General features: G+C 37.1%; 1 protein-coding gene across 1 annotated transcript in view; it reads right to left on the bottom strand.

The window, feature by feature from the left end:
• Positions 1-26908, bottom strand: part of LOC139733561 (dual specificity tyrosine-phosphorylation-regulated kinase 4-like) — a 93664-nt gene that overhangs the window by 57139 nt on the left and 9617 nt on the right. Inside the window, exon 2 of the mRNA XM_071644372.1 lies at positions 14629-14713. Within this exon, the coding sequence (XP_071500473.1) occupies positions 14629-14713 (85 nt within the window). The remainder of the gene's footprint in view (positions 1-14628; positions 14714-26908) is intronic.

Genomic DNA, 26908 nt, shown 5'->3' with positions numbered 1-26908 from the left:
AATAGTTAAACTTGAAAGTTAAAGTCTAACATGTCTAACTTTATTCTTTACTCTTCCTTTGAGTTTTACTTTTAGACTTTTTACTTTTTGTTTAGTTTAGTAGGCCTACTTAGTCAATCTCATGATTTCATTTTCAACTCAAGTCAAGGCATAGCCATGAGTGTCTTCGAGAGTTTGACATCTTGCATGTCTTGCACACAGACGTTACGACTACAGTACTCAGTAGTCTCAGAAGTAACGACATAAGTTGAAAAGAAACTATAAATAATATGATTTGGGATCTAATTTGAAATTGGATGGCGTTTACAGACTAGGCTTCATAAGCATCACGCGATTGAATACATGGGACTACACTCTACCGCAATTAATGGTTATGGTAGTCCAACTGAAACTGTTATTTTGAGCATGATTTTAATAGGATTATAGCTTACCATTCACTTCACTCGTGGACTGTGGGCTGGCTTAGGTCGTCATTCATCTTTCAGAAGGTTTGGTTCTCACTCTGAGATCTGGATTAGGGCCAAAACCTAATTCTAGGCCAGTAAGTTGAACAAAGCTCAAAATAATGCAACTGCGACGGTTCGTAAAACCCGCATTGCTCTTCACCCTAGCAATTCGGGTTTCACGAACCGGCGTATCTTTCCTGCGTCGGTTCGTGAAACCCCTTTTTCTCAATTTCTCGATATTTCGAGTACCGTCGTTTTTTTCTTTCTTTGATAAAATTAAGACTAATTAATTTTGTGATCTAAAATTTGGGGATTTGGTAGAGTTTTGAAAGCACTTTCATTTGGTACCAATATCTCGATTTTGAAAATTTTGACCAAAATCGAAATAGCGTCGGTTCGTGAAAACACCGACGATATCAGCACATGTATCAGACACTATTAGACTACAACAGTGTAGAGATAATTGTAATTTGTTCTCGATTGGGTTCTAAGTCCATAGCTCATAAATGGGATGTGTGTGAAGCTTGTAATCTGTTTAGTCGGCCTGTCACTGACCTACAGACTTTGGTTGAGTGACCACAGACAGAGGTGTCAATTGTTACCTGATGATCACAAAAAATGTGAAGTGTAAAGGTCATAGACTTGACTCAAGATTGTTTGCAATGATCTAAATGAGACACAATACTTCACTTTTCAAAGCGAGCAATACAAACTAGTAAACCTCAATTGAAATAGTGCACTAGATACAACAAGGCTATATGTAAATGCAAAAAAAAAAACCCAAAACAAAACAAAAACAAAAACACAAGGAATGCACACAAATTGTGGAAATCACCAGACAACAAATGCCAGAAAATATCATGATGTGTCTACTGTAATAAAAGAATGATATACAAACATGATTTGTCACAAAAATGTAAAAGTGGGAATTTTGGCGGTGTTCGAAATTTTTGCACATTTCGCACAACTAGCAACTAGCGCGAAAATAAAAGCAAGCCAGTATTTTTGCTTGCCATATGTACCAGTAGTTGATGCCTTGATTCTGCGGAATTACAAACACGCAAAACTCTTCTTATCGGGCTGAGCGTGAAAAATTAGTCTATACACAACCTCAAGACTGTATCGGCCATTTTTTTTATTACTTAACAATATGAGGGCAGAGAAGCACACTTCTCCTAAATATAATTGTTATCACAATAATTTGTCATTATCAAAGCAATATTTAGCCTCAAACAGACATGGAATATTTTGGGGTATTACTGCCTGCTATTACTCTCTTCTCTAAAGTAGATTATCAGTAACATATTTCCAAACCAAATGCAAATCAAAGATACTACAGCAATCTATGAAAGCTAATCATCTTATGAGAGCAATACAGCAGAAGGAAATGATCCAATTAAAAGTAAAATTAATTCTGGAGCTACCTGACAGTTCTGCATTTTATGAGTTGATCAGATTATCTGATTAGTGTTATTCTATATCATTCTTAATATGATTAGCTTAAGCAGAAGTCAAACATTGTAGCAGGACATGATCAAATTGATGTGAATATGACATTTAATGTCTTTGGGAATTATTTCTTCTACATGTACAATCTTACGTATGAAATGTCTTTCACTATTCATTTGACCAACTAGAATTTGACAAGGGCCGACTTCTAGAGGACCGTGGCAGGTGAAGGGAGGTAGAGAAGGATCCTATGGGAATGAATCTTATATGGACTTCCTTCCTGTGAGACAGGTGTAGACTAAGCTGGATTGAAAGGAGAGAGGGTTTAGTAAAGCCTCTATGGGTACTCCACAGGCTAGAGGATGATGGGCTTAGCTTGCCATTCTCACACCCAAGGAGGTGGGGTAGATAGCCACAAATGTACACACTTCACATGAATAGGAACTAAGGCACGATTGTTTGACTTTGAGCTAGCAATGCAGAACAAAACAAAATGGTGGTTGGAGCCCCTTAAATAATCCGTCACAAATACATCTTTCCATCTTCCCTAAAAAGGTACTTAAGTCGAGTACCTCTTGGGTGATTGCACTGCCCGTCACTACCTGAAACTTGGCTTAGGATTATTAGCCTTAGAAGTGCTGATTGGAACTGGAAATTAATAGCAGACTCTCAACAGAGAGCTTTGTGTAACCAACAAGGAATGCTACTCCTCTCAAAAAAAGGGTGTGATTCAGATAATACGTAAGAAAGTGTTTTCATCCTTTCTGACAATATTTGAAATAAAAAGAGATACATTTGAATGAATCCACTGGAGGTGATGCATCTTTTCACTCTTGCCAAAATACAGTCCAACATTTCTTTCTCTGACTCCTGGCAATATATGCAGAGTATTTTAAAAAAATGCATTTACTGTTATATATTGAAAGTTGCAGATTCACAAAACAAAGCATTTTCAGTAGTAAAATCAAAGACTTCCTCTGAGGACCTTTTCAATGCTAAAGATTCAACCTTCAACCAACACTGAAAATGTCAGGATGAATGGGACAGCAGTTGCTTTAAATTGATACTAAACATGAAATATGTTTTCATTTTGTTTTTACAGAACTCTTTTCATAGAGACTTGTTCTTAATGTTGAACACATATCTTTGTTGGAGAGTATTTTACAAAAGACCCGAGGCTACATTCTGGTTGTTATTGTTAAATTTTATGGTATTTTTGTCATAGGGATACATTCATTTGCTAAAAACAGCTCATTTCCTCAATAAGTTGCATAATCCTTTGTTCACAATTCAATTACAATAAAAGTGGAAATTTTCACGAGAGTAGTTTTACACTTTCAGTCAGTTAAAATGAATTTTGCTGGTTTTCAATTTTGTGGAATCAGAGAGAAAATGTATCATTACATATTACAAGCAAAACTATCTATGTACTAGTTTGATGTTTTGCAAAATACACATTGTTTCTACTTGTTTAATCTAATTTTGATTGTTTACCTCATATAAGCTTTTATGCAACAACCTCTACTCATATGGATCACTTGGTATCAATTTTGTGCATTGGTCACTGTTATGAGTCTCTAATAATCATGTTCATTCTAAAAAGCACTAGAAATCAACAGGATACAATTCCAGAGTGGAGTGCCTCAACCCACAAGGAGCTGGATGCTGATTCTCAAGCTGCTGTTGCCATGGTCACAAGAATTACACAATAGGGAATGTTCCTGGCATCTCCTTTTGCAGACCTGTCAAGTGGTAGCACTGAATCTTAGAATAGATTTAAACAGACCGTCACAAGTTACCAAACAAAACAGTGAGTCTCTCTTGCCACTGTATGGCATTGTTACTTTCTTTCTGTTTTTCTCTCGGGGACATATTCTGTGTTTCAGGCTACGAAAGGAGATGCATCAAAGTAGTCAAACAAGATATTGTACACAAGTTGAATAATGATCTTTTACCCCAACCACCCTTCCATGCGACTGGAGAAAAAAGGAAGAAAGGAAAATACATGAATCAAGCATACCTCACTTCCTTTTTTGCTTACATAATGTTTTGATGCTGATTCAATTGGCATTGCATGACTACATGAAAACTAATAAAAACAGTCATCACACATGTGGTGGAATGGGAAATGGATGCATTCACCCCATGGGGCATTAAACATCAGCTCAAATTTCAGGTTCAGTGTCACAAGAGGCTCATAATAATAAATTATGCTCCACAATGACATTCTGGGACAAGCCTGAAGGCATGGTGTAATGTTAGAGGTCTTCTCCTACAGCAAATGATCATGGCTTTCAACTGTGGTTTGACGTGAAAACTTTAGATATGAGTCTAAAGATATAAAGTGAGTAATGCGGCAACAACTATATTGCAATGTGAAATATTAGTGAAATATTAGAAATAGCATGACTACATACCTGGCCCTGCCTCCCAGACAGGCGTGGACATGGTTCCTGCATGGTTACATGTAGTCCTAGAGGTGGTGTTTCTCACATACCTAATTCTGCTTTCAACTTCTTGATTCTCTTCAGTGTAGGCAAAGTTCCATATCAAACAGTGGTCAAAAGCTTGCAGTAGAATTCCTTCCCTATGTCCTTCCTAAAGTTCCTTTTTTTTTCTGCTTCACTGTTTTGTACGGTACATTGATAAGGTATTTTGCTGATGTGGTATTATGAGTGAGCAAGCCATACAATGTAGCTGACGTTCCTTTTTTTTTTTTTAAACTATTTAGCACTTATTCCTTATAAAATGCTTTGACAGATAGGCCTACACTTCTGTTGTATTCCGAAACCTCTCTTGCCTGAATTCAAAGCTCCAAAGAGTAGAATGAATTTTGCGAGTAAATAAATAATTCATAGTGCAAGAGGATTCAGACACAAAGTAAAAGCATTGTCTCCATGAAGCAGTGTACATGCCAAAGATAAGAATATTGACAAAACCATGCTATGAATGTCATTTCCATAAAACACATACTGCACTTTGATGTAATAAAAATAGTGTCTCATAAAATCATTTACAGTCAGTGGGAATAGCAGAAGCAGTGGAGTAGAAATGTGTGCATTAGAATATGATAGCAGTAAAGACAGCAACAGAGACCAACTATCACCTAGCTCATAGTACAAGGGCATGTCTTTCTCCCCTTCTTCCTCCTCTGTTGTTATCAGATCAGAATATAACCAGCAAGCTAACCAAATCAGCAGTGGGCTCCAATCAAGCGTATGCTTGAATACAAAATTTCTTCTGCAGTCTTCAATGCACATAACATTTGGCCATCACTGCAGTCGGAGACAGTGTCGCGCAGTGACACCCATAGTCAAGCATTGCCACATTGCATGTCACAAATTAAGTCTCTGACACTTTCTTCTGATCTTCCACTAATGACTGAAATGATGAGAATCTATCAAAAATAGCTCATGCAATAGCTGTTGCCAAGCAACCAATGTTGTGTCCTTTCTTCTTATCTTGCTTCCAGTCCTCTGAGAAATGGCTTTTATGCTATGGTTGTATAACATTTTTTAAACACAAAATGACTCTGCCTCCAAACAGAGGCTTTGTCAAACAATCCATCATTATCTTTCAACAAGGTCACATGAACAATCAAAAAGCAATAACTTGTCAGTTCTAAAATATCAACAGTAAGTATCAATGAAGAATAGCGGAAAAGCTGTCATCACCGTAGAAATGAGGGATGATGGTTTGCTGCTCATATTGATACAATACACAGATATCATAAAGAAGGCTTATGTCACAAATACACATGACCAGGATACCATGAAGAGATAAAGACCTCTGACAGTCATGCAGACTTCTGACACAAAATGAGATTACCACTGCCACCATGTTTGTCTGATTTGGTTCAAAGTCAGGAATGATTTGGACCAAAGCTTATATGATGACTTGGTCCAAAACTGAGGATGATTTGGTCCAAATTTACAAACATCAAACCTTCAGTCTGGAGGAGGTACAGTTGTAGCTCTAGCTGAACACACTTTTTGTTAAATTCACTATTGTGGTTTGACATCATCAAGGGTCATGAATAAAGTGCATTCAGGTGGGCTTGACCACGCAAACATCTACTCTCAATACATCAATACAAAGAAAGGAGGGGGATATCAAACTCCATTCTAGACACAGGTGTAAATGTGCACTCGCTTTTCTGACACAATAACCCTAACTAAGAAGACTCGACAGCATTAGCATACACTTGCCAGTTCTCCCTCACTTACATTGTTCATGATGTGAATCAAGGACACCTCAGAGGTGGATGAAAAGTTTCTGGAGAGAAGAAGATCACAATCATGGCGCTCCGGAAATAAATTTGTTTTGTTTTGTTTTGTTTTGTTTTGTTTTGTTTTGTTTTGTTTTGTTTTGTTTTGTTTTGTTTTGTTTTGTTTTCTACTCCTAAATGTTTGGTGGTGATGCAACCATATTATTGTTTGGGTATCACAGAAATGATGTGTGTGCTGTTGATTACCACCATCTCCTCCTTAAGATTATATAACAACTATACATAAAACAAAGCTGATAAGAATTTCTTCATTATGTAAACAATACTTCATCCGGGATCCTTATAGATAGCTACATCCATCTATTCCAAACAACGTGTATTACATATGGCATGGAAAAAGAAGAAGACACCATTAACTGCTTTGAAAGCAAAGACATTTTACAACACTGATACCTTTAGTCTGAAGTACAATTCTGATGCCACAATGAGGCTCACTTAACTTTGAAATGTGAAAGGAGCCTTGCTTTCTGGATGATTGGAGAACTATAAACTGAAGGTTTCTATTATTGGTGGCACCATAAAATCCCTATTGGAGACTAATTGCCAATGATGTTTGCTGATTGCTAGTACTTTATCTCATCTGCCTCATGATGGCCATAGCAATGAGTGTCATAATCTTATTTTCCTCCCATAGTAACTCAATGAGTGTCATAATCTCATTCTCCTCCCATAGTACGGTAACTCTGCTAGATTACAAACCTCTTTACACTTAGTGTCTTCTGTTGCACTCTGGGCTGCTAAAGACAAGCAGCAAGAGAGGTTTAATTGTGATGCAACAGTAACGAAGACTAGACACAAAATATGAAGCATCCTACAATCCTTCAGGCACCCAAGCTTGGCACAGTCCTACTCATTGTGAGTTAATACACATGGCATAACTAAAAAGATCAAGAAGACTTAGGGAGTCAATGACAGTATCAAAGATTGAGCTAAAATTCTTAAAGGAGACAGGATATGAAACCTGCCAACAGACAACATGTTTCAACTTCCACAAATTCTATTGAATTGGCCCCTTAGTTTTGCCAGAATGTGACCAACTAAACAGTTGTGGATATGATACAGACTATAAATAAACACTGTGCCAATGCCTGTGTTGAAAGGAGTTCGCTATGAACACTGTGTTGATGCCTGTGTTGACACAAGTTCTCTGAGAACACTGTGTCAAAGTCTGTGTTGAAAGGAATACTGAAGAGACACACGAAAACTATTAAAAAACAAAACCAAACTTAAAAAACAAAACAAAACCAAACTTAAAACAAAAACAAAAAAAAACTTCAGCAAGCTTAGTTCATATCTCCTGGAGAAAGCTGACACTTCAGCATGTTTACTGGAGTAACGCAGCATCAGTGGCTTTAAGCGGCATCAGGGGATTAAAACTGTGTAAGTGGAATAAAGATGTGTCAGGCTCTGTAAGTTGTAAAAGTGGTAATAAAATAATCTTAGAGCAATTATCCTTCAACTTTACCTACACTATACTTTCCAATCTTGACCTGATTCGTAGAGAATTAGAGAAACATAATGATCTAGAGCAATTAACGACTCTCAATTTAATACCATATGATGACGAGCCTATTCTGTGGCTTAAAAGTAGTGTGTACTTTACACTGCTCTTTCAGAGACGGGATAACACACTCTTTCCTATTTTTTTTTCAAACATTCTATAAAAACACTTTTGCCAAGTTCACTCACTGACAATTGCAAAGCTTTCCATCATTCAACATTTGAACTAAAACTCTCTTCTGTACAATGAAATGACTGTGACATAATGTGATCATACAAAGATGAAGATGATAGACTAGTTTACATCAGACTAGATGTTAAAGAACATACACTTTAAATACCTCAATGAGTAAACTTTAATGTAATATGTTTTTATGTGTGTGCTACTGATGTACTGAAAGCAAAGCAAATCTAATCATGTAATTCTACATGCAGACCAGACAATTTGATATCCTATGCTACTGTGCATCAACCACAGAAAAATAAGAATGTCTATCTGGGACATCAGTTGCACACTGATTATGTCTCGATACTGAACATCAATAAAGGGGGCTTCCCCTTACACAGAGAGATGATATCAGTATGTTAGAGCAGGGCAATGCGCATGAATGCTTTCATTTAATACTTGTTCCTCTTTCATTAAAAAAAAAAAAAAAATCAGATCAGTGAACATGAATTCATTCAGCCAAGGGATTCTCATCTATCATGGGAATTTAAAAGACTTTATAATGCAAGCAAGACAGCTGATGGTCTAAAGGCCTCGTTATCTTCCATACTCTGCTCTATGCGCCTGGCAGTATGATGTTTGTTTCATGACATGTAGCTGTATCACTGTGGAATAAAGGTGAGTCACATGACAGGATTCTTTCACGTCACAAGTAGACCATCTTTAGTGCTGAAGATCCTCATGGCAGCAGGGGTGGAGAACCACGGAGAGGTGATACTTGAGAAAGATGTGAGCTTCTTAAGGGGAATTCTCCTCACAGTGGAGAAAAATGAATAGCAAGATCTTAAGGGTACAGTGAAGAGCCCCTTTACCCCATGGTGTACCTCCTTACCTATTAGAGCATGTCTCTCCTATACGCTGTCAAATCAGTCTTAAGGGATTTCACTGAAGATTAGAGATCATCTCACAAAAGATTATGAGTGTTTGTAAAACTGATTGCTTTCAAAAAGTCTTTAAAGTGGCCACGACCAATAATGCAAGAAGAAGAGCCCAATAGTTAGAGACCAAAGTGTGGCTATTGATACCCATTAAAGTGGACAGGAGAAGTAGTCAAAGGATGATACTCTTACATGGGATACTATGTTAAATGCAACAGAAGTCTTAATGGGTAATGTGTGTCAAAGCGTCCCTGATATTTGCATGATGAGGCTCACTGTTATCTCTCTGTACCTTGAACATAAGAATGATTTTATGTACAAAGTACTTGTATTTCATTGAAAAACAAAACATTCATGCTTTTGTAGTATGGTATGATGTCAGTTAGTGAAATCACAATACCACTTGGTTTATAGCTTGCATTGTGCTGACGACACGTATGTCAATATCTAAATACATTTTGATAGGCAAGAAGAATGATAGGTTTAAACCCTGCATACTTGATTATAATGTGTTCACTCTTGTGCTCTATAAATACTTGAATAGCAAACGCCTCCTGTATATACTGTAAAAAAGGTAAAAAAAGATATTTTTGGGCTACTAATTTTTTTTTTTTTGCGCTCAGCCGGGTAAGAAGATTTTCACGTGTTTCTAATTCCTCAGAATCAAGAAACCAACTCCTGGAACATATGGCAGGCAAAAACATTCGCTTTGTTTTCGCGCTAGTTTCTCGTTGTGCGAAATGCGCGAAAAATTTCAACGCCATGAAAATTTTCTCTCTTTGACAGTAGTGTGTGGATATTTATCAACAGATAGGGAAGTTTACATACCAGGAACATTCTCAGAATGTTGGTTGGTAGAAGCGTTAAGGGTGCACCATGTGTGGTGCACTGTTAACCCGTTGAGGACAGGCAAATTTTGCTACAACACGCATTTTTCATAGACACTTGCAAGAGCATACTTGGGACTTGTCTTCAACAGGTTAAGCCTTCTACTAACCAATGCTCTACTACCATGGAAGCCTTCAAAGATTTCATTCTCAGGATGTGTCATGAAAATCAGAAGTGGGTGATGGAGTCCAAAGAAACATACAATTTGTTTTCACTTGTCAACAAATGGAGACGCTATCTGCTTTTGCAATCAATCCCAAATGTAGCAATACTATATAGTCTACCACAGTAATCACAGCTCTTAGCATCATGAAATGATACTGAAATAGCCCAGAATCTTACTTCTTTCAACAGTTTACATGTCTGAGCAATTTGTCTGTACAAGGAAAACAAGTCTCCTCGATGATGATTAAATTTCAATTAGCTGCTGGACATCTTGACTGATTGTGTAGTCATTAGATCATACAATGGCTGCTGTATGACAAGCTAAGGTATACAGACAGACCTATCTACACACAGACATTACACAGGGCAATCCCTGCAAAACTTGTCGGCAAAAAAAAAAATTGGAAGAAAATTAAAATCAATAATGCACTGGTATATAGTCAAGCAGTTTCAACTTGATGACATTTAACATTTCAGGTAGGACTCATGGCATGTATATAGGTCTAGGGTCTTCTTTCTAGCATGAGTAGCGCAAAAGCTAATTTAATCAGCATTATAGGTGCTATATATAGAGCTATCTAACTGTGGTCTGTATAATCATCGGAAGTGGATGCCTTGAATGGGAGTTTATAATACCATCACAAGGAACCAATCAAGCTTGAAATTACTGGATAGGTATTTTGAACATTGTGTTCTCCAATGATAGATTGTTAAGTCTGTAGAGCAATTTCTATACCACTGGACAGAGAACCTTCCCACTCCCATCCCACAGTCAGCTGGTCAGGTGTCATACAATGGACATTTGTTCAGATGATATCTGTCAAGGCCAGTGCTAGTGATAACATTGATGAAATTTCAATCGTACTGGAAAGCCTCTATAAATTAGTAGCTCACTGTTCCCATACAAGGTGGGCTTTCTGCAATAATCCATCTATTAGAAGACTGAAATAGGCAGGTATACAGATATCTAACAGTGTCAGCAGCTGTTTTTGGTATCCATTTGTTGATGTTCATCTCTTCGTTTTCAGCCTACTGGACAGCCTCCATAAGCTTTTACTGTCTGTTGTGTATTTCACAAAATAGCTTTGGTTGCCATTTTGCAGGGATTAATTGATATCAAAATCTGAGCTCAAATTGAGATTGTGATTTTTTTTTTTTTTTTTTTTGGGGGGGGGGGAGGAATCCAAAGTCCCTGTGTCAATGAGCATTAGGTATCCATGTATAAAGAGAAATTGCATACAGTATAGCATATGGTGCCTGTTTTATAATCATCTATGAATTCAGAGAAAGCTCCCGTTCAGATGATTCTGACCTTTTCAACCTGCATCTTACTGCAGACTAACATGGCACCTGACCAGACCAATTGGGCCATTTGATCTGTTACCTTAGCAGGCTTGTTGGACCAGCAAGCCAGGGTCATTTATTGATCTAAGGTCTCAAATGTGTGTCATTTACCCTCTGTTTATTAACAATACTTGGATCACATTTAAAAAGTGGATACTAAGGGTGTAATGCTTCAATTGTGTTTGACAGTAAGCCATTCTCTGTGGGCTGTTCTGACCTTCAGCTCATAATACTATTACCTCAATTGATCCACACACACACACAAAAAAAACATTGCATAGTATGTGACATTTATTTTTCATGGCTATGTTAAAGATGTGTTATAACATTTGTGTGATCATTTTAAGACGAAAGTTTCATGATGAATTCAAACATAGTGGTATATTGACATATTTGGAATGAACAAATGCAAATTCCATAAATAGGTACTTTTGCCTTTTGATTTGCATGGCCTTATTGTACTATTTGAACAGATCAATTGGACATGATAACAAACATGTAACTATTCAGAAGCTATGTTCTGTTGATAACCTGAAATGCTGTTCTCTCTTATGTGTTCAGTTTTGACATTCAAAGCATGCTAAGGGTGTGCCTTGAAAGGTGACTGAATAGAAGGCTTCCAAAATGAACCTTGCCACCCTGAACCAGGCCAGAGAACATGCCACAATGGAGACAATTTTACCACAGAGTTATAATACAGTGCTCAAAATTAGCCCAGTTCAAAGGTGACACACAAAAATTTGTGAGAGTAAAACCACTTTTCCTCCTTTCTTGAGAACACTAAAATAAATATCAACAACAACAAACATGAGACGTGTACTGTAGGGGTACCTCAAAAAGCACCTTAACAAGACATTCCCTGAACCAGACTGTGCCATGGTGGCATGCTGTATTCTAGTGCACTCTGGAATGGCTTTATTTATTTCATCTCCATCAAATGAAGCCTTATTTTCAATCAATCTATTTCATTCATCTCTGTGAGTTTGGCAAAAATAAAAATATGGCATTAAGTCTTCAATGTATTTTGGACATTAATACTCCTCATTGTAAATTCATGTGAACATTTAATCTATGAATGCAGTTGGATGTCATTTGAACATACCTTTATGTCTGTTAAATCATATTATATCCCTCATGTAAAGCTTCTTGCCATAGGATTGTACAGAGCACGAACATGGTGTAGTTTTACTAGCTAGCTACGAGCAGCTGGATGCGGTGCAATTGGTTACTAGCCAGCGTGATATAGTACTTTTGGGAATCCACGATTTGCACCCATCGTGATCGTGTGATCGATATCTACATTTCTCACTTAAGAATGTACGCAGTGCGCGTAGTAGCGATACTTTTGAGCGACAGTCCTGTGGCTTGTAGCTAGCTAGCTAGCGCTAAGAGAGCGCGCGGTGTGACATGTGATGTGCGACAGCATTACAGAAATCTGTGTGGTGCGATGGCGTGGGTACCGGTCGGTGTGTAACGTGTGGACGTGTGATACGTGATCAATGCATTCAGCTCAATTGACAAAGTGACTGCTTCCAGTAACGGAAGAATGATCGCAGGAGGACACCATATCAGGTACGAATTAGGAATAAACTAAAACCGATTTTGAAGATGATCTGGGTAACGAAGCCGCTTTAGGCCTACTTCTAACGTAGTCCTGGACCTCCTCGATCTTTCGGAGTTTTGCACGCTGTAGTGTAGCTCGTGTGTAGGAATCAACAACAGCGCAGCGGTGTCGTTCGCTACGCGCTGCACGCACTGCTGCTGCACTGCTACAGCCTAACGTTAGATTTATCGTTCACGAAACCTGCACACTTTTCCAAAAGGGAACCGTCATTACTCTAGTAAAATGCTCGAGAGGGATATAAAACAAATATCAACTGCTTTCTTTCGGGCCATGGTAAAACTATTTGACCTCGGTGATGTCTCAACAGTGCCATGTCCCTCGACTTCGTCTCGGGACATAGCACTGTTGAGACATCACCTCGGTGCAAATAGTTTTACCATCTCCCTCTGCAGCAGTCGATATTTGTATACTAACTTGGATGATGATTCTTATGCTGGCAACTGCAATTAACCCATTGAAGACTAGCCCTGAGTATACTCAGGCAGGTGTCTATGGGAAATGCATGTCATAGCAAAATCAGCCCCTCCTCATTGGGCTAAGAGCTCAGATTATTTTTTGATGTTAATGATTTAGATGCATTTGCCTCATGACAACTGAAGATATTGTAGGGGCTTGATGACTCTTTTCCTCTATAAAATAAAAGGTAAGTTCCATCCAAAATTCAGTCTTTGATATTTGAGTGCTCTATTTCCCATTCTGTTGATTCTAATAGAATTTGAAAGATCTTCAAACAGGTTATCAACCTGCTTGAACTTTTCACTGAATATACTGCTGGAAAAACACCAGCTGTGCAAGGGAAGGCACTGTTAGAGAGCCGAAAGAACCAATCAGCAGGCTGACAAGAGAGCCAAGAGGAAGGCAAGGGCAGCCTCAGCCTCAACCTCAGCCTCAGCCTCAGCTCAAATGGACTTCATCTGCTACATGTGCTCCACAGATAGTCATTCAGGAGTGGGACTATTCAGCCACTCAAGGTGATGAGAACTCATAGCCTGGCACTACACCATCATCTCTCCAGACAATGGGTGCCAATGTCATTTCTTTACAAAGAAAAAACACTTTCAAATTATCATTTCTCACAGCATTGATACAATAAGGCATTTTAGATCTATGCCAAGGCACAAATATATATATATACATATATATAAATAAAACTAGCCAACAGAACGCATTAAAGTATCGAGAGGAATGGCTGAGACATTCCACATAGCTTCAGTTCACAAAAATGCTAACTCAACCTATTTTTTTTTCAAACAAATTAAATTACTCCATAACCTAATATTTGCACACATGAGAAGCTCCACCCAACACCTAGTGTGTCACAGCAGGTAAGAAATAAAACCTGTCAGGTAATGTTCAAAAGGTGAAAGGTCAAGAATGCATAGATAGCATGAAGTAGTTCCAAATTCACATGAGGCTGCTTTAAACAACATACTTCAATTTGCAAAATTCCCACTCTATAATACTTTACAAGAAAAGACATCACCATGACATGTTCTGGGCTGTGATCACCTGAATTTTCTCACGATAAATTGTATTTGGATTGAAACAGTCAGTGAATGAGTGTGTGTCTAATTCAGTAGGCCTAACTAAATCACTGTGGTGATTCTGATCAGTGTGATGTGGTCTAAAATTTGACCAGTACAGGCAACTGTTTCAAGGCCACTTCATACCAGAGTGACCAACATCACGGCAAATGGCACGATTGTGTGATTAATCAAAACTTCAACAAAAATGAACCTTTGCCATTCAAAGACAACAATTTAATGCATTGAAAAGAAACTTGTGATTAAAAAAAACCCAAACAAACCTGTGGTTCTTACCTTTGACTTGGCTTGTTGGGGCGCATGAAGAGGTTTGATCATTGGTAGCATGGATCGAAAAGGATCTCGCCTCTCAGACCCTGACCTGAAATATGAAGATTGACCAAAAATTAATTAGGTTTCAGTCAGTATGCAGAAATACTACAACTGGTCCTTTGCACTGGCAAGCATATATCTGAATGTCACAACATGTAGGAGATATAGAGGAAAGATAGAAGACAGATGAATCATGTTTGTCCTAGTGAACCCTCCCTCTTTCTTCACCAGTTTGCTCTAAGGATGCAATGTATCTATGAAGAGATAACATGACAACTACAGACTGCTGAGAGCACCACCACTCACAACACATTGCAAGCTCCATGTGCAAAAACATCCTCACCATCACATAAACATACATCACAACTGTCAACTGTAAAACACAATATTATCACGGTATGAAATTTTCACGAATTGGGGCCAACAGCCTTTTTTTTTTTTTTTTGTGGCATGTAATTCTTGTGAGAGTTGCTTCTAGCTAACATTCAGTGAATATAGTGTAGACAAGAACTTTCACATCCATTTTAATTTTGCGAATCTTGGCTCTCGCGAAACTCGCAAAATCAAAAAGTACACAAACATTCCTCCTTTTACAGTACTGAATATGCCGTTAACAATAACCCCAACACTGTACAGGCATGCTAACCTGGAAACATTGAACTGCACATTTCTTGAATATGAGACCATTCTGAAGCAAATAATTTTCACACAACAATAGATATATAATGTACTCTTAAAATAAATCCCAAAAGGATTAGAACAATCATCCCCCAGCATTCCACTGATTCCCACTGATCAGTTACTAGCCATCCCCTTGAAATGATATGAAGTTACTTTGTCAAATGAGTAAAAGATGCTAGCGTGGTATAAATTGCAACCATTATAAGCTCCATGGCATAACGTTGCTGGGATGTCCTGTCCAAATCCCAACTGTCTTATTCCAAAACAGAAGCCTGCACCACGGCATGTCAAATGAAAGGCTATCCCATTCGCTCTCGTGCATGTGCTGCCATGTTTTTTTGCTCTCCTGAACATTTGACATTTTGTTATACGAGGTCTTGTCACCCCAGCGACGATAAGACTTACTACAAATGTAAGTGAGGAGGTATTATTATTGAATGATCCCTTTCTTTTCTTTTCTTTTTTTCAAATACATTTTTCTTGCTACATTGAAAACAGTGTGGAAGAGGACTGGATGGATTCCATGGGGGGAAAAAAATCATATTCAGACATTTCTCAATGATATATGCAAGCACTTTTAATTTTACACATGGTAGCTTAGAGTTCAGTCTCTTGTGATGAATTGCAAATTGGCATCACATCTAAAAGGCGATAAATAAGATTGAGGGCCATAGCCATATCATATGAATAATCCTTTCAATACATACCTGCTAGACTTTCCTTTTAATATCCCATATCACTGTGCATGGTACTTGACTGTTTATTAATAGCTCACAGCCTGCCATATTATAAAAATTAAGCAAATAATCAACGTTGGTGAAGGTGATGGGACAAACTATCACTTCCGAGGTGATCTGGATATAGCTATCTTTCCAAAGCGCAGCTGAGGAAAGATAGCGTACACATTCAGATCGCCGAGGAAGTGATAGTTTGTCTCATTGCCTGAAACTAAAAGTTGATTATCTGCTTTTTAGTCCACATCTAGGGTCCTAGAAATTCCCATTTTATTCCACATCTGAAACCGTTTTAGGTGTCTTTAGTTATCCTTAGGGCTTAGGCTACGTGTGTGCGTAGATGACAAAACAATGAATTTGCTGCACGCACCCACCGTGCGGCACCGAAGTGAAAGTGTGTTGCACTGTGTACTATCAAGTGACCTAGGTCACATGATAGTCCACAGTGCAACGCACTTTTATTTCGTGCGTACTCATCTTGCGTTAGGACTGTGTGGACTGTGTGGTGATCAGCGAAACAAAAGGGACCATCAACATTGAGTGTAACAAACTTTTCTTCTCAGGTGATGTGATGGGCAAAACTACGCTTCATCACGTGATCAGCTCTTGACCAATCCTACTGCAACATTCTAATAGTATGTGGAATATAATCTCTACTATCCCTTCAGCATCCACTTCTCATATCAGTCATCTTTAATACAGGACAAACTTTTTCTGTACTGTAAATAGCTTTCTTGGATTGGGGATAGGTTCTACCAATTCAAGTTTGAGAAGATGGCCCTGTGCAATCTCCCAACCCACTATCTGACCCCTTTCCCTTCATCCTTTCCTCATCTTCTCAAATCCTTTCTTGGTCCTTCACCATCCTTATCACTCCCACAACCCCTTCTCTGCGTCGTAGTCAATATACTGTAAAAGAGGTTTAAAAATCACCACAGAGATGATCATGTACCATATGAGAACCTGACTCAAACAGAATGATACAACTGTAGCAATCAGGGAACACAGCTGGAAATCAACATTAGTGTGCTTCAGCTATCACTATTGTGACTACTGCAGCTGTCCCTAGCAACCACATCATTTCAAGTCCTGTGTAGCATAGCAACAAAGGTCATCTTAATTATTAGGGGTGCTCATTAAGACATGTCTATTCCTGTAATCTGTGTTCGCCACTCATAGTCTAAGAAGCCATTCACTCTGCAAACAGAGACTGTTGCCTAGTCATTTGTTTTTGTTTTGTTTTGTTTTTCTTGCAGAATAAATGTGTCTTGCCTCCATCATCATTCTCTTGATCAGCCTACATAATCTTCAGTGCTTGTGATACTAGCTGTACATCAAAGGGATTGGAGATACATTAACCTATTGAGTAACACGGCAGAAACATCTGTGTATTTTTGTTTCAATATATGGCAGCAAATTATGCAAGAGCAGAAAGCATCACATACATAGAGAGCTTACATTCGTTGGCTAAATCAACATTTCCCATAAATCGTCAGGTTAGTTTTTAGCTTCAAGGTACAGCCTTTGATGCCTTGAATATAGGTTGGGTACAAAAGTGGAATACGATATTATTCTATGACACACTTTCACTACCTCACCGCATACAATTTGTACTTTTCTACACCCAAAAAAGAAGATCAAAGAAAGAAACGAATCTCTTTATTTATGTGGCATGTCTTTCTGGAGATGTATGAATAAGACCACAGAGAATGAAAAAGAGATGAGGCATTGAGTATGATTGTCTCAATTTAATCACGTAACTGAGCACTAAAAACTGACTGCAGTGCTGTTCGCTATAAATTACAATTTGTTGGTGACTGGTTCAGATTTTTACCTAGTTCCTTTCTTTTTCACTTGGTATTACAATAATGCAAATTGACCATCAGATATTACTTGTGGATAGTAACTGCGAAATAAACATTTGTGACTGTCTCTTCAAAATAAAATTATCTTCATTGTCATGGATTTAGCCATAGCATTTAGTCCATAGCTTACACTGCGTAGAGGTATCTATACATAGTACAAAACAAACACACAATGCTTTATAGAGGAAGATCACAAACTATTGTCACTTTTTAAAAGCAATGGGTGAAAGCAAACTCAAGAGGACAATTTCTGAGGCCCCCCCCCCTCTTGCTTCTCTAACAGCAAATATCTTGTACTGATTAACTTGTAAAGCCATGCAGTCTAAGACCATGTCACTGACATCAACAAACACCTCTCCTAAGCTTGCCTCCCAGCTATACTTCACTTTTAAATAGCTGAAGACTTTACCGTTAAATTCAAATGAACTTGTCTGTAAGGGACGTCAAGTATTAACAGGAACCAACATCGGACTTTAGATTGCATGAAAACTGTCATTTCAAAGGTTGCAGGAATTGCTGTAAGTCGGGCATTTAAAAACCAATGCTTGTTTCTAACATCACTACAAAGCAGCAGATTGAGCTTCTGCATTTTTCTCTCTCAGGGGGATGGGGTGTTAAATTTGGGCCCATTATAGGCTTGTACCTGTGAGCTTTACTCTGACTTTACAGGATTCTTTAAAGTTCTATAGAAAGGGTACTCAGTCAACTAGCAAAGGTACAAAGAGAAGCTGCAAATGCATTACGTATATTACACCCTCAGCAGCAAGGGAAATTTTTTTCATGGTTATTGCAACCTAGTGCTATTATTTTGCAAGAACACTTAATCTTAAAAAAAAAAATCAAACAGTGATTGCAAATTAGGATCAAAGCAGGAAAAATGAAATAGGATAAATTGTCACCTTTAAGACAAACTTTGGCAAGTGTCAGGCAATAATTACTTTACTTCGCTTACAGTTGTAACAAAGATTTAATTTTTTTGTGTGTGCAGCTGTTTTCCTCGAATGAGGTCACATTTTTGTGATATGTTGTTTTTGCGATTTAGCACCTAGGTTGTTGTAAGTGCACAAATACTCTCGCATGTGGACTGACATCTATGTACTGACCAAACTGCAAAGGCTTAGTCAGTCCATGTAACGGTATACATTCACCATTTAGTCTAGAAATAGTATAAAACATAGTGTTCAATAAAATTTCATTTCATTTCATTTCATTTCGTTTATTTCCATCATTCCACAAGGATAAAAAAAAAACACATGACATATAAAAAAACAAAACAATGTTAACACAAGGTATTGTTACGTTCATATGCTATACAAATCAGCACAAAGTAAACAACTGTAATGATGAAAAATGGAATGCACATAAGAAAGCCTTTAAATGGCTTGTAAGACTGTGCATACCTAATAATGTATAGAAACAGATTTGAACTGAGAAAACAAACAAGCAAAAACATACAGAAACAAACAAACAAACAAATTAACATGGTCAAGATACATAAGGATATCACCCAAAATCTAAAACCGATACTTTCACATAGAACTTCAGTATAAACTCAGAAGAATCTTTTTATACTGTTTTTTTAAAATATTATTAAATTGTACATTAAAAACATGGTTCACGTTCAAATCATTCCACAATACAGGTCCAGTATACCGTAATGAATATTTGGACCTATCATTTGAGAAAGACGATCAGTGAATCTGGTAACATGATCTAGTATAATAAGTGTGAACATCAGCATTAATCATGATCCTCGGGCCGGTCATCTTTTCAAGCAATGCTTATAATGGCGGCCCTCGGCATAATCATTTCTTAACTATAAATGTTATTCTTATCACTGCTGCATAGACATGCATACTGTATATCAAATTTCTTTCATATCATTGTTTATGCAAGTCAAAAGACTGTGTTAAATCTATTTTACATATATCCTACATGTTCATGATTATGTACACATGTACTTATATGTATCGTGGTTTATGCAAGTCAAACGACTTTGCGTTGAATTTACTTTGTATATTTCCTGCATTTTCATGATTATGTAACTTATGTATATTGATTTGCAGAAAATAAAGTATTTATCAAACAAAAATACGGAGGGAGAGTTTGTGAATGATAACGTTGCATCAACGAGGCAATTTGCATCTTATTTATATCATTAACTTCAGAGTTTTCAATGATTTGAATAATTCAGATGTAGGCGCTTGATATGTAGAGCCAGTGCAGATACGTATAGCCTCCTTTTATAAAACTATCAACTTTTGCAAGTGGGAAGAATATGTATTCCCCCAGATAGAAATGTTAGGGTTAATATCTTTTTTCAATCACTACAAAGTCATTCAGTGGAAGACAACAAATTTTTGCTAAACATTTAATAATTGACCTTCTTATGTTAGTATATAGATGTCAGACAAGCATTTAATAAGTTTGTCCAAAATTTTTCATTTTGGCAAAAATTCTGATAGATTACTTCTTTGAAGCAATTTTGGACTGGAGTTAAATCTCTTAGTGTTCTAAAAGATCATATTGTATTGGTTAATGCACATGTATGGAAAACAGAAAATAACCCGACATATATGAAATGCAATTTTTTACCTTAGAAATACCCATATGGCATAATACACACTAACTTTGTAGATAAAGAGATGACTCTAGCCAAGATTAACTAACAGCTTGCATCTGTAATGACCATTAATAACATTCTAGAAAACAACTGAAATACGACACATGTTTACAACTAACTGACATGTGTTTCTTGTCCGGCATTTCTTGCATTATCCTATAATCTTATTACTGGCCAAACACTTGAGTACATTAGCTTGCCATATTCATGTATGGAGTAGCTGTGGCATTACCTCAACTAATAAAACAGCTGACAACAAAGATAACAATAGTTTACAGAAGACCTTACAGATTACAGTACTGACAAAATAGCATCCCAGACGAACTTTCATATGGAGTTATTTGCCAGGTAAGTAAGATTAGTGCATTAGCAGTGTGCTTCAACACTGTCTCCCTTTCAAAGATTTCATCTCCTTATAGCATTACGTGTGTAAGTTTAAAAGGAATTCCTTAAGACAGGAAAATCTCTTGACTAAAAATATTTGGCTGGCATCATATAATCACTCATTCCATTTTTTTTTTTTTTTTTTCTCTCTCTCTCTCTCTCTCTCCCTCTCTCTCCGTGGGAATATGTGTAGGAAAGATTCCAATGTTGCCGTGTTTTGATAAAGAGTCAGAATTGAAGTTCATTTTGTGTTTAATTTTGGGCAATCAATTTAGTGCATGGTGCTTTACAAAGGATTATTGTCACTTAAGTGTGTCAGCTGATTATAAAGGATGAAAGGGTGAAACCTAAAAAATCTATGCTACACACAACATGACTAACTTTAAACTTACAACCATATCAGCATCTCCAAGTCATCATTGGCATCACTATCCATAGCAAGAGCAAAATGAACATGAAATTTAATGCTAAGAACACATGCACATTTTATGTGCATTGATACAGATGTTTTCAGCGTATACATAGTTATTGAAAAAAAAAAAGAAGTGTACAAAGCAGTGAGCCAGTCTGATGACATGGAGTACGAGCCAGGTTCTAGAAACAAAAGTTACAGAGAGATAAGACTCAGAATTTAGAAAGATCCTGAACACACAGTCATAGGCAGGGAAAGTGAGAAAATGAGGGTAAAAGACAGCTCCAGAAAAGTGTTACAGTGCACTCCCGTAATAATGAACACAGTTATATAACAAAATTCTGGTTACAACGAAGTAAAAATTCAGACCGCAACATTATCTGCCCTATGTTTTTTTATTGTTTATTGATTCTGTTATAACAAAAGAAAACTGCCGGTCCCGAGGACTTTGTTATTTAACTGATGTCTACTGTACATGGTTTAAACCATTTGGCTCAGGTGAGCTACAAAGCTTTGCAAACATACAAAGATTTTATGTTACATAGATATGACTGCCATGTACAATGCAAACTAGGCATTGACAGTGTCACACATTTATCTAGATTGTTCTGATGTTTCCCTGCAGCCTACTTGTTTATACTGTGTCCATTCAGAAAGGTAATTAGAAATGCTAATGAAAATAGATTCACAATTTCTCAGAAGGAAGTCAAAGTAATTATAAATTGTGTTACATACTATTGGTTCCAAACAAGAAATTTGCTATTGCAATGTCCATTCACTTACGGAGACAAGCGCACCAATAAACTTCAAGGAAGACATTAACCTTAATTGGAATTGTACATAGACCTCCTCCTTTATAAAGACAAGGTAGTAAATTTATCTTGACTGCCAGTCATTGTTGAGGTTAATATGGCTTAGTTGTACAAGCAGACAGAAATCATGTTCACCGGTGTGAACATACCTTTGACAAACCTTGGACGTTTGGCAAGAAAGATATATTCATTTTTGACATCTATAGGCCTTTATAGGCTTGTTAGAAGAACCTTTATAGCGTAATTTGAAGTTGGTTATACATCCACGGCATCAGAAGAAAATGAGGTTATGTTGAATACTTCTCTGAAATTGATAGAAGAAGAGAAAGAAAGCTGTTTTTAACGTTGAGGAATGTCATTCTTATCTTGGCACCAGAGATTGGCAACACGCCACATTTTGTGACGTATCATCCCGAGGCCCTCTTTGGGCAAGAAGTACCAACAGACTGTTTGTGTTACCATAGCAACAAGGCAAGCTGAGATAGCACTGCCAGGGTCTACTGGCCTCTTGAGTAATCAAACTTGTTCAGAGTATGATGGCAATCTGCAAACTATATTTGTTTCTTTATATGGGATAATTTTATAGTCCATGTTTACACATGGAAATGATAAACTAGCACCTCTGCTGACATATTATGACAAGTTTTCATAGTTGTTTGCAGCATATGTTTGCATTGATTGGTCACAAGGACCAATACTGGTGGGTCTGTAGTCTACAACAGGCTTGGATACAATCACAGGCTCTTGGGGCAGACAAGTTTGTAGTTTGTACAGAGCTTAAGAGACAGAGCAGTTTACTTCAATATCTATCCTACTGTAAAAGTGGAAATTTTCGCGGTGTTGAAATTTGCACGCATTTCGCGCAAACAGAAACTAGCGCGAAAATAAAAGCACACGAACATTTCTGCTCGCCATATGTTCCTGTAATTGATGTCTTGATACCACGGAATTAAAAACACGCGAAACTCTTCTTATCCGGCCGAGCGCGAAAAATTAGTCGCACGAAAATATCCACTTTTACAGTATAATATTAGCCTATATTATAATCACCCTTCTCATGGAAATGATCTTGTTTGGGGGGGGGGGGGGAGGCAAACATAGTTACTTTTTGTTTTTGCCTCCACATTTACGATGTAAACATCGATTCATACTTTCTTCACTCCCAAACCCCCCCAAAAAAAATAATAATAATAATAAATAAACAAATAAATAAATAAAATAATAATACAGATCCACACTAACTGCCTAATAAAAAAAAGAATACAAGACATGTGCCATGCTGCAGATAAAAATTGAAATGCAATCAAAGGCATGTTTACCATGTAAGTGATTCATTATTGGTACTGTAGCTTAATACTAACTGGAAAACATAAGCATATCAGTGAAGCCATTTTATTTGAATTCATCTCAAAAGGAAGGAAAATGAGTCAAAGAAGAATTCATCAGAGATGTGATTGTAACTGGAAGGGGAAAGACAGTATCTTGTCAAGAGCATACACATCGCTTCATATGAGAAGTATTAGTACAGGGGAAAATAAAAAGATGTGCAGGCACATAGTAGTAGATCACTGAAGGTATACACTGCATTATCAATTCAACACTCCAAGAGAACCACCCCCTACCCACATACCCCTTTCACCTTGCTCAATGTAGCGCAAGCAAATTGACAATAGCCCACAAAATACACCAGTTGTGGGCTTTTGTCATACACCCCCCTCATTGTCCCGAAGGGGTGCTACACAGTGAACCCCTTGCAGTCCCATCAATAATTGCTGTATTAAGTTGAGTAACCAGTCCAGAACCAATACCAATCACTATTATCTCCGCTAGATTGTATGGCCCTTGTTCAGCTCTCTTCCCCAATACCCTCCCCCCACCTGTCTACTACTGTTAGCCGTAACCATGGTAATGGAAAATTCAATGTCTACTTTATCGAATTTCCCTACAATTCAGATGAACCAAAGCACTTGCAATTCTCATGAAAGCAACAAAACTTAATGTTCTGATGAAATGTTGGAGAGAGAGAGAAATAAAAAACAGTTCATGGGTCAGTATAGTCGGACTTTAGGAGTCCATCAGAATTCTTAGAAACAACAAAAATTCAAAAGAAATGACAAATCTCTGTTATTCAATAGAGCCCCAGACAATCAAGTACCTTTCCTCTGCCTGGCCACTGTTACAGACTTTTGATATTTGTGCAAATTGTCACAGATTGTAAAGACACAAATACACTTGAAATGCTGCCATAAGCATGAAATAACTTAAAGTCATAAACTTGGAAGTTTCAGCTGTTTGTTTTTGTTTTTGTTTTTGTTTTTTTGCAATTTCAGTTATTTTCCAGTTGTTTTTCACTACAATTCTGCTATTCAAATCTACTCTAAATTCTTGTGATAAAACCCGCTGAGCGGTTCAGTGAATGCATGGAGGCAGTGCCTTTCTATGAAAACCACTATTTGACCACACACGGAGTTACAGGGTATTCATCTGACATGGGAAAAAATAGATATATTGTCATTTCGTTACTCATGCAAAAGAAATAGAATACACCATTATGGCATTCAAACCATTATGTGGAACAATGCATGAAAAATATATTGTGAAAATATCACACTGCAGAACCTCCAAAAAAAAAAGATACCGTGTTTAGGTTCACGAAACATGTAAAGATCAATTGATTTGTACTGAAAGCTTCAATGTAGCTTTGAGATAAAAATGCAGTTTTAAATCACTGGATAACTGCTTTGGTCAAGTTTTGAATGAGGTAACTTTGCCCCAAAAGGTAGTTGTTGTTTGCAGTATCTATAAAGTATAAAAGGTAGTTCTAAAAGAATTGTGACAGTGTTTAGTACAAGAGAAAATAATGTGAGTACAGAGGACAGTAAACAAGGAAATAAGAAGCAGAGAGTGGCATAAAAATATTTCAAGTAGAAAGAGGTATGAAGCAACACAGAGACATAGAGACATAGAATTAATTGACAGCTTTAATACACAATCCTGATGATAGAATCAATCTCAATGAAGGATGTACAATACCTACACAAAAGAAATGTCAGAGCTCCAATTTCAAAACACAGGTATTCTGACTAATAGTACGGGACAGAAATCTTTATGATGTGGCTTACATAAATCAACTGATATTTTACTAGTAAGATGAGAGGCACCAAACTCTTATTTTCTGAATCTATGACTAAGGAGATATTAACATGTCATGATGTACAATCATTTTATGTGATACAAAGCTGCTAACCACATCAGTTCATATAAAGGGTAGTGAGTAGTGGAACATCTATGAAATAGATGTCCTTACAAGATACAGATGGAATAACTAACAATTTGGGTAAATATATGATTCTGATAGAGCATTATTTACATTTATAGATCAAAGAGTTCAAACTAGTGGGCTTTGAAATGACTTGAAAATAACCCTTTTCTAGAAATCATTCCAAAAGACCAATGAATGCTAGGAAATGGAAGCCTTATGACCACTGCTCTTGTTTAGCATCATCAAATTAATCATGTGTCAAGGCCTGACAGATTGCCTTCATCAAATAATAATTATTGGTATGGTGAAAATGCCAAACGAGTATCTACTCTCATTTCCAACGGTGCTTTTCACAACCACTAAACTCAAGTCAATAGAATGTCAAAAGTCATTGCCCTCAATGGAATTTCTTACTTTCCTAAATTGAATTCTTGCCATTCTTGCACTGAACCTTGCCAAGTGTCACCAGCTCCCACTGAGGTTTGGGGATGTGAACACTATTCTTTCTTAGATATGCCTGGTATTGATTTTTATTTATCTGTACTTAAATAACTGTATATAGCATATTTCCTGTCTAATGTTGCTTCATCTCATCAAACACTTGAACCATTAGCTCTGACGGCAACAAAACACAGATGATGTTTGTCTTCTCATTGATCAGACTTTGGGAAAAACAGAAATTAGAAAAATCATGCAAGTTTTTTTAGAATGCAAAATAGTGATATGAAGCACATGATCACATCTCAAATGCTGATTGTCTATATAGATATTATATGCAATATATGTAAAATAAAAGTTTCAAACACAAACTCTATCTGGCAAGTACTAGTATGTAATGCCACTGAAATCGATGGGAACACTAAATATTAACTACTATTGTGCTACTTCCTCAGAAACTCTTCAAATTGGGAAACTTATTGAGTGTGAATATCTTCAAACTCTCCTGAAGGAAATCTATTGATTCAGAAACAAAAAAATTCCCCCCCCCCAAAAAAAAAAAAAAAAAATGTAGGAAAAGCCCCCAAAAGTGTGACTAGGTATATTCATTACACGATGCCTGTCTGCAGTTTCACTATCAGGAACACACCCCCCCCCCCCCAACCCCGACCAATGAAAAGATCCTCACTCACAGTGAACAATAGACGCTAAAAGTGATATCTGTTTCATGCACTCATATCACTTGATAAAACAAGTCAACTAACTAGTGTTCCTTACTGACAAACAATATTTATTGAGGTAGAGATGAAATGTCAAAGTATAAGACTTCTTTTGCAAATAATATGACCACTGGGTATCAAAATCTTATCATATCATCTTCACAACACCATGTATCATTCATCTGAGTATGATATTATATCAACTGTGCATTGGTAATATAAACATTAAAGATTGATAGAGAAATTGAGACATCAAATGGCAACATAATGACTAACAGTCTTCCAACTTAATTATCATGAAGAGAAAAATAACT

Source organism: Diadema antillarum, unplaced genomic scaffold, assembly GCF_040938485.1.
Source record: "Diadema antillarum isolate AM-2024a unplaced genomic scaffold, OU_Dant_1.0 seq00000483_RagTag, whole genome shotgun sequence".
Lineage (NCBI taxonomy): Eukaryota > Metazoa > Echinodermata > Echinoidea > Diadematoida > Diadematidae > Diadema > Diadema antillarum.
This window is presented reverse-complemented; position numbering and strand designations above follow the sequence as displayed.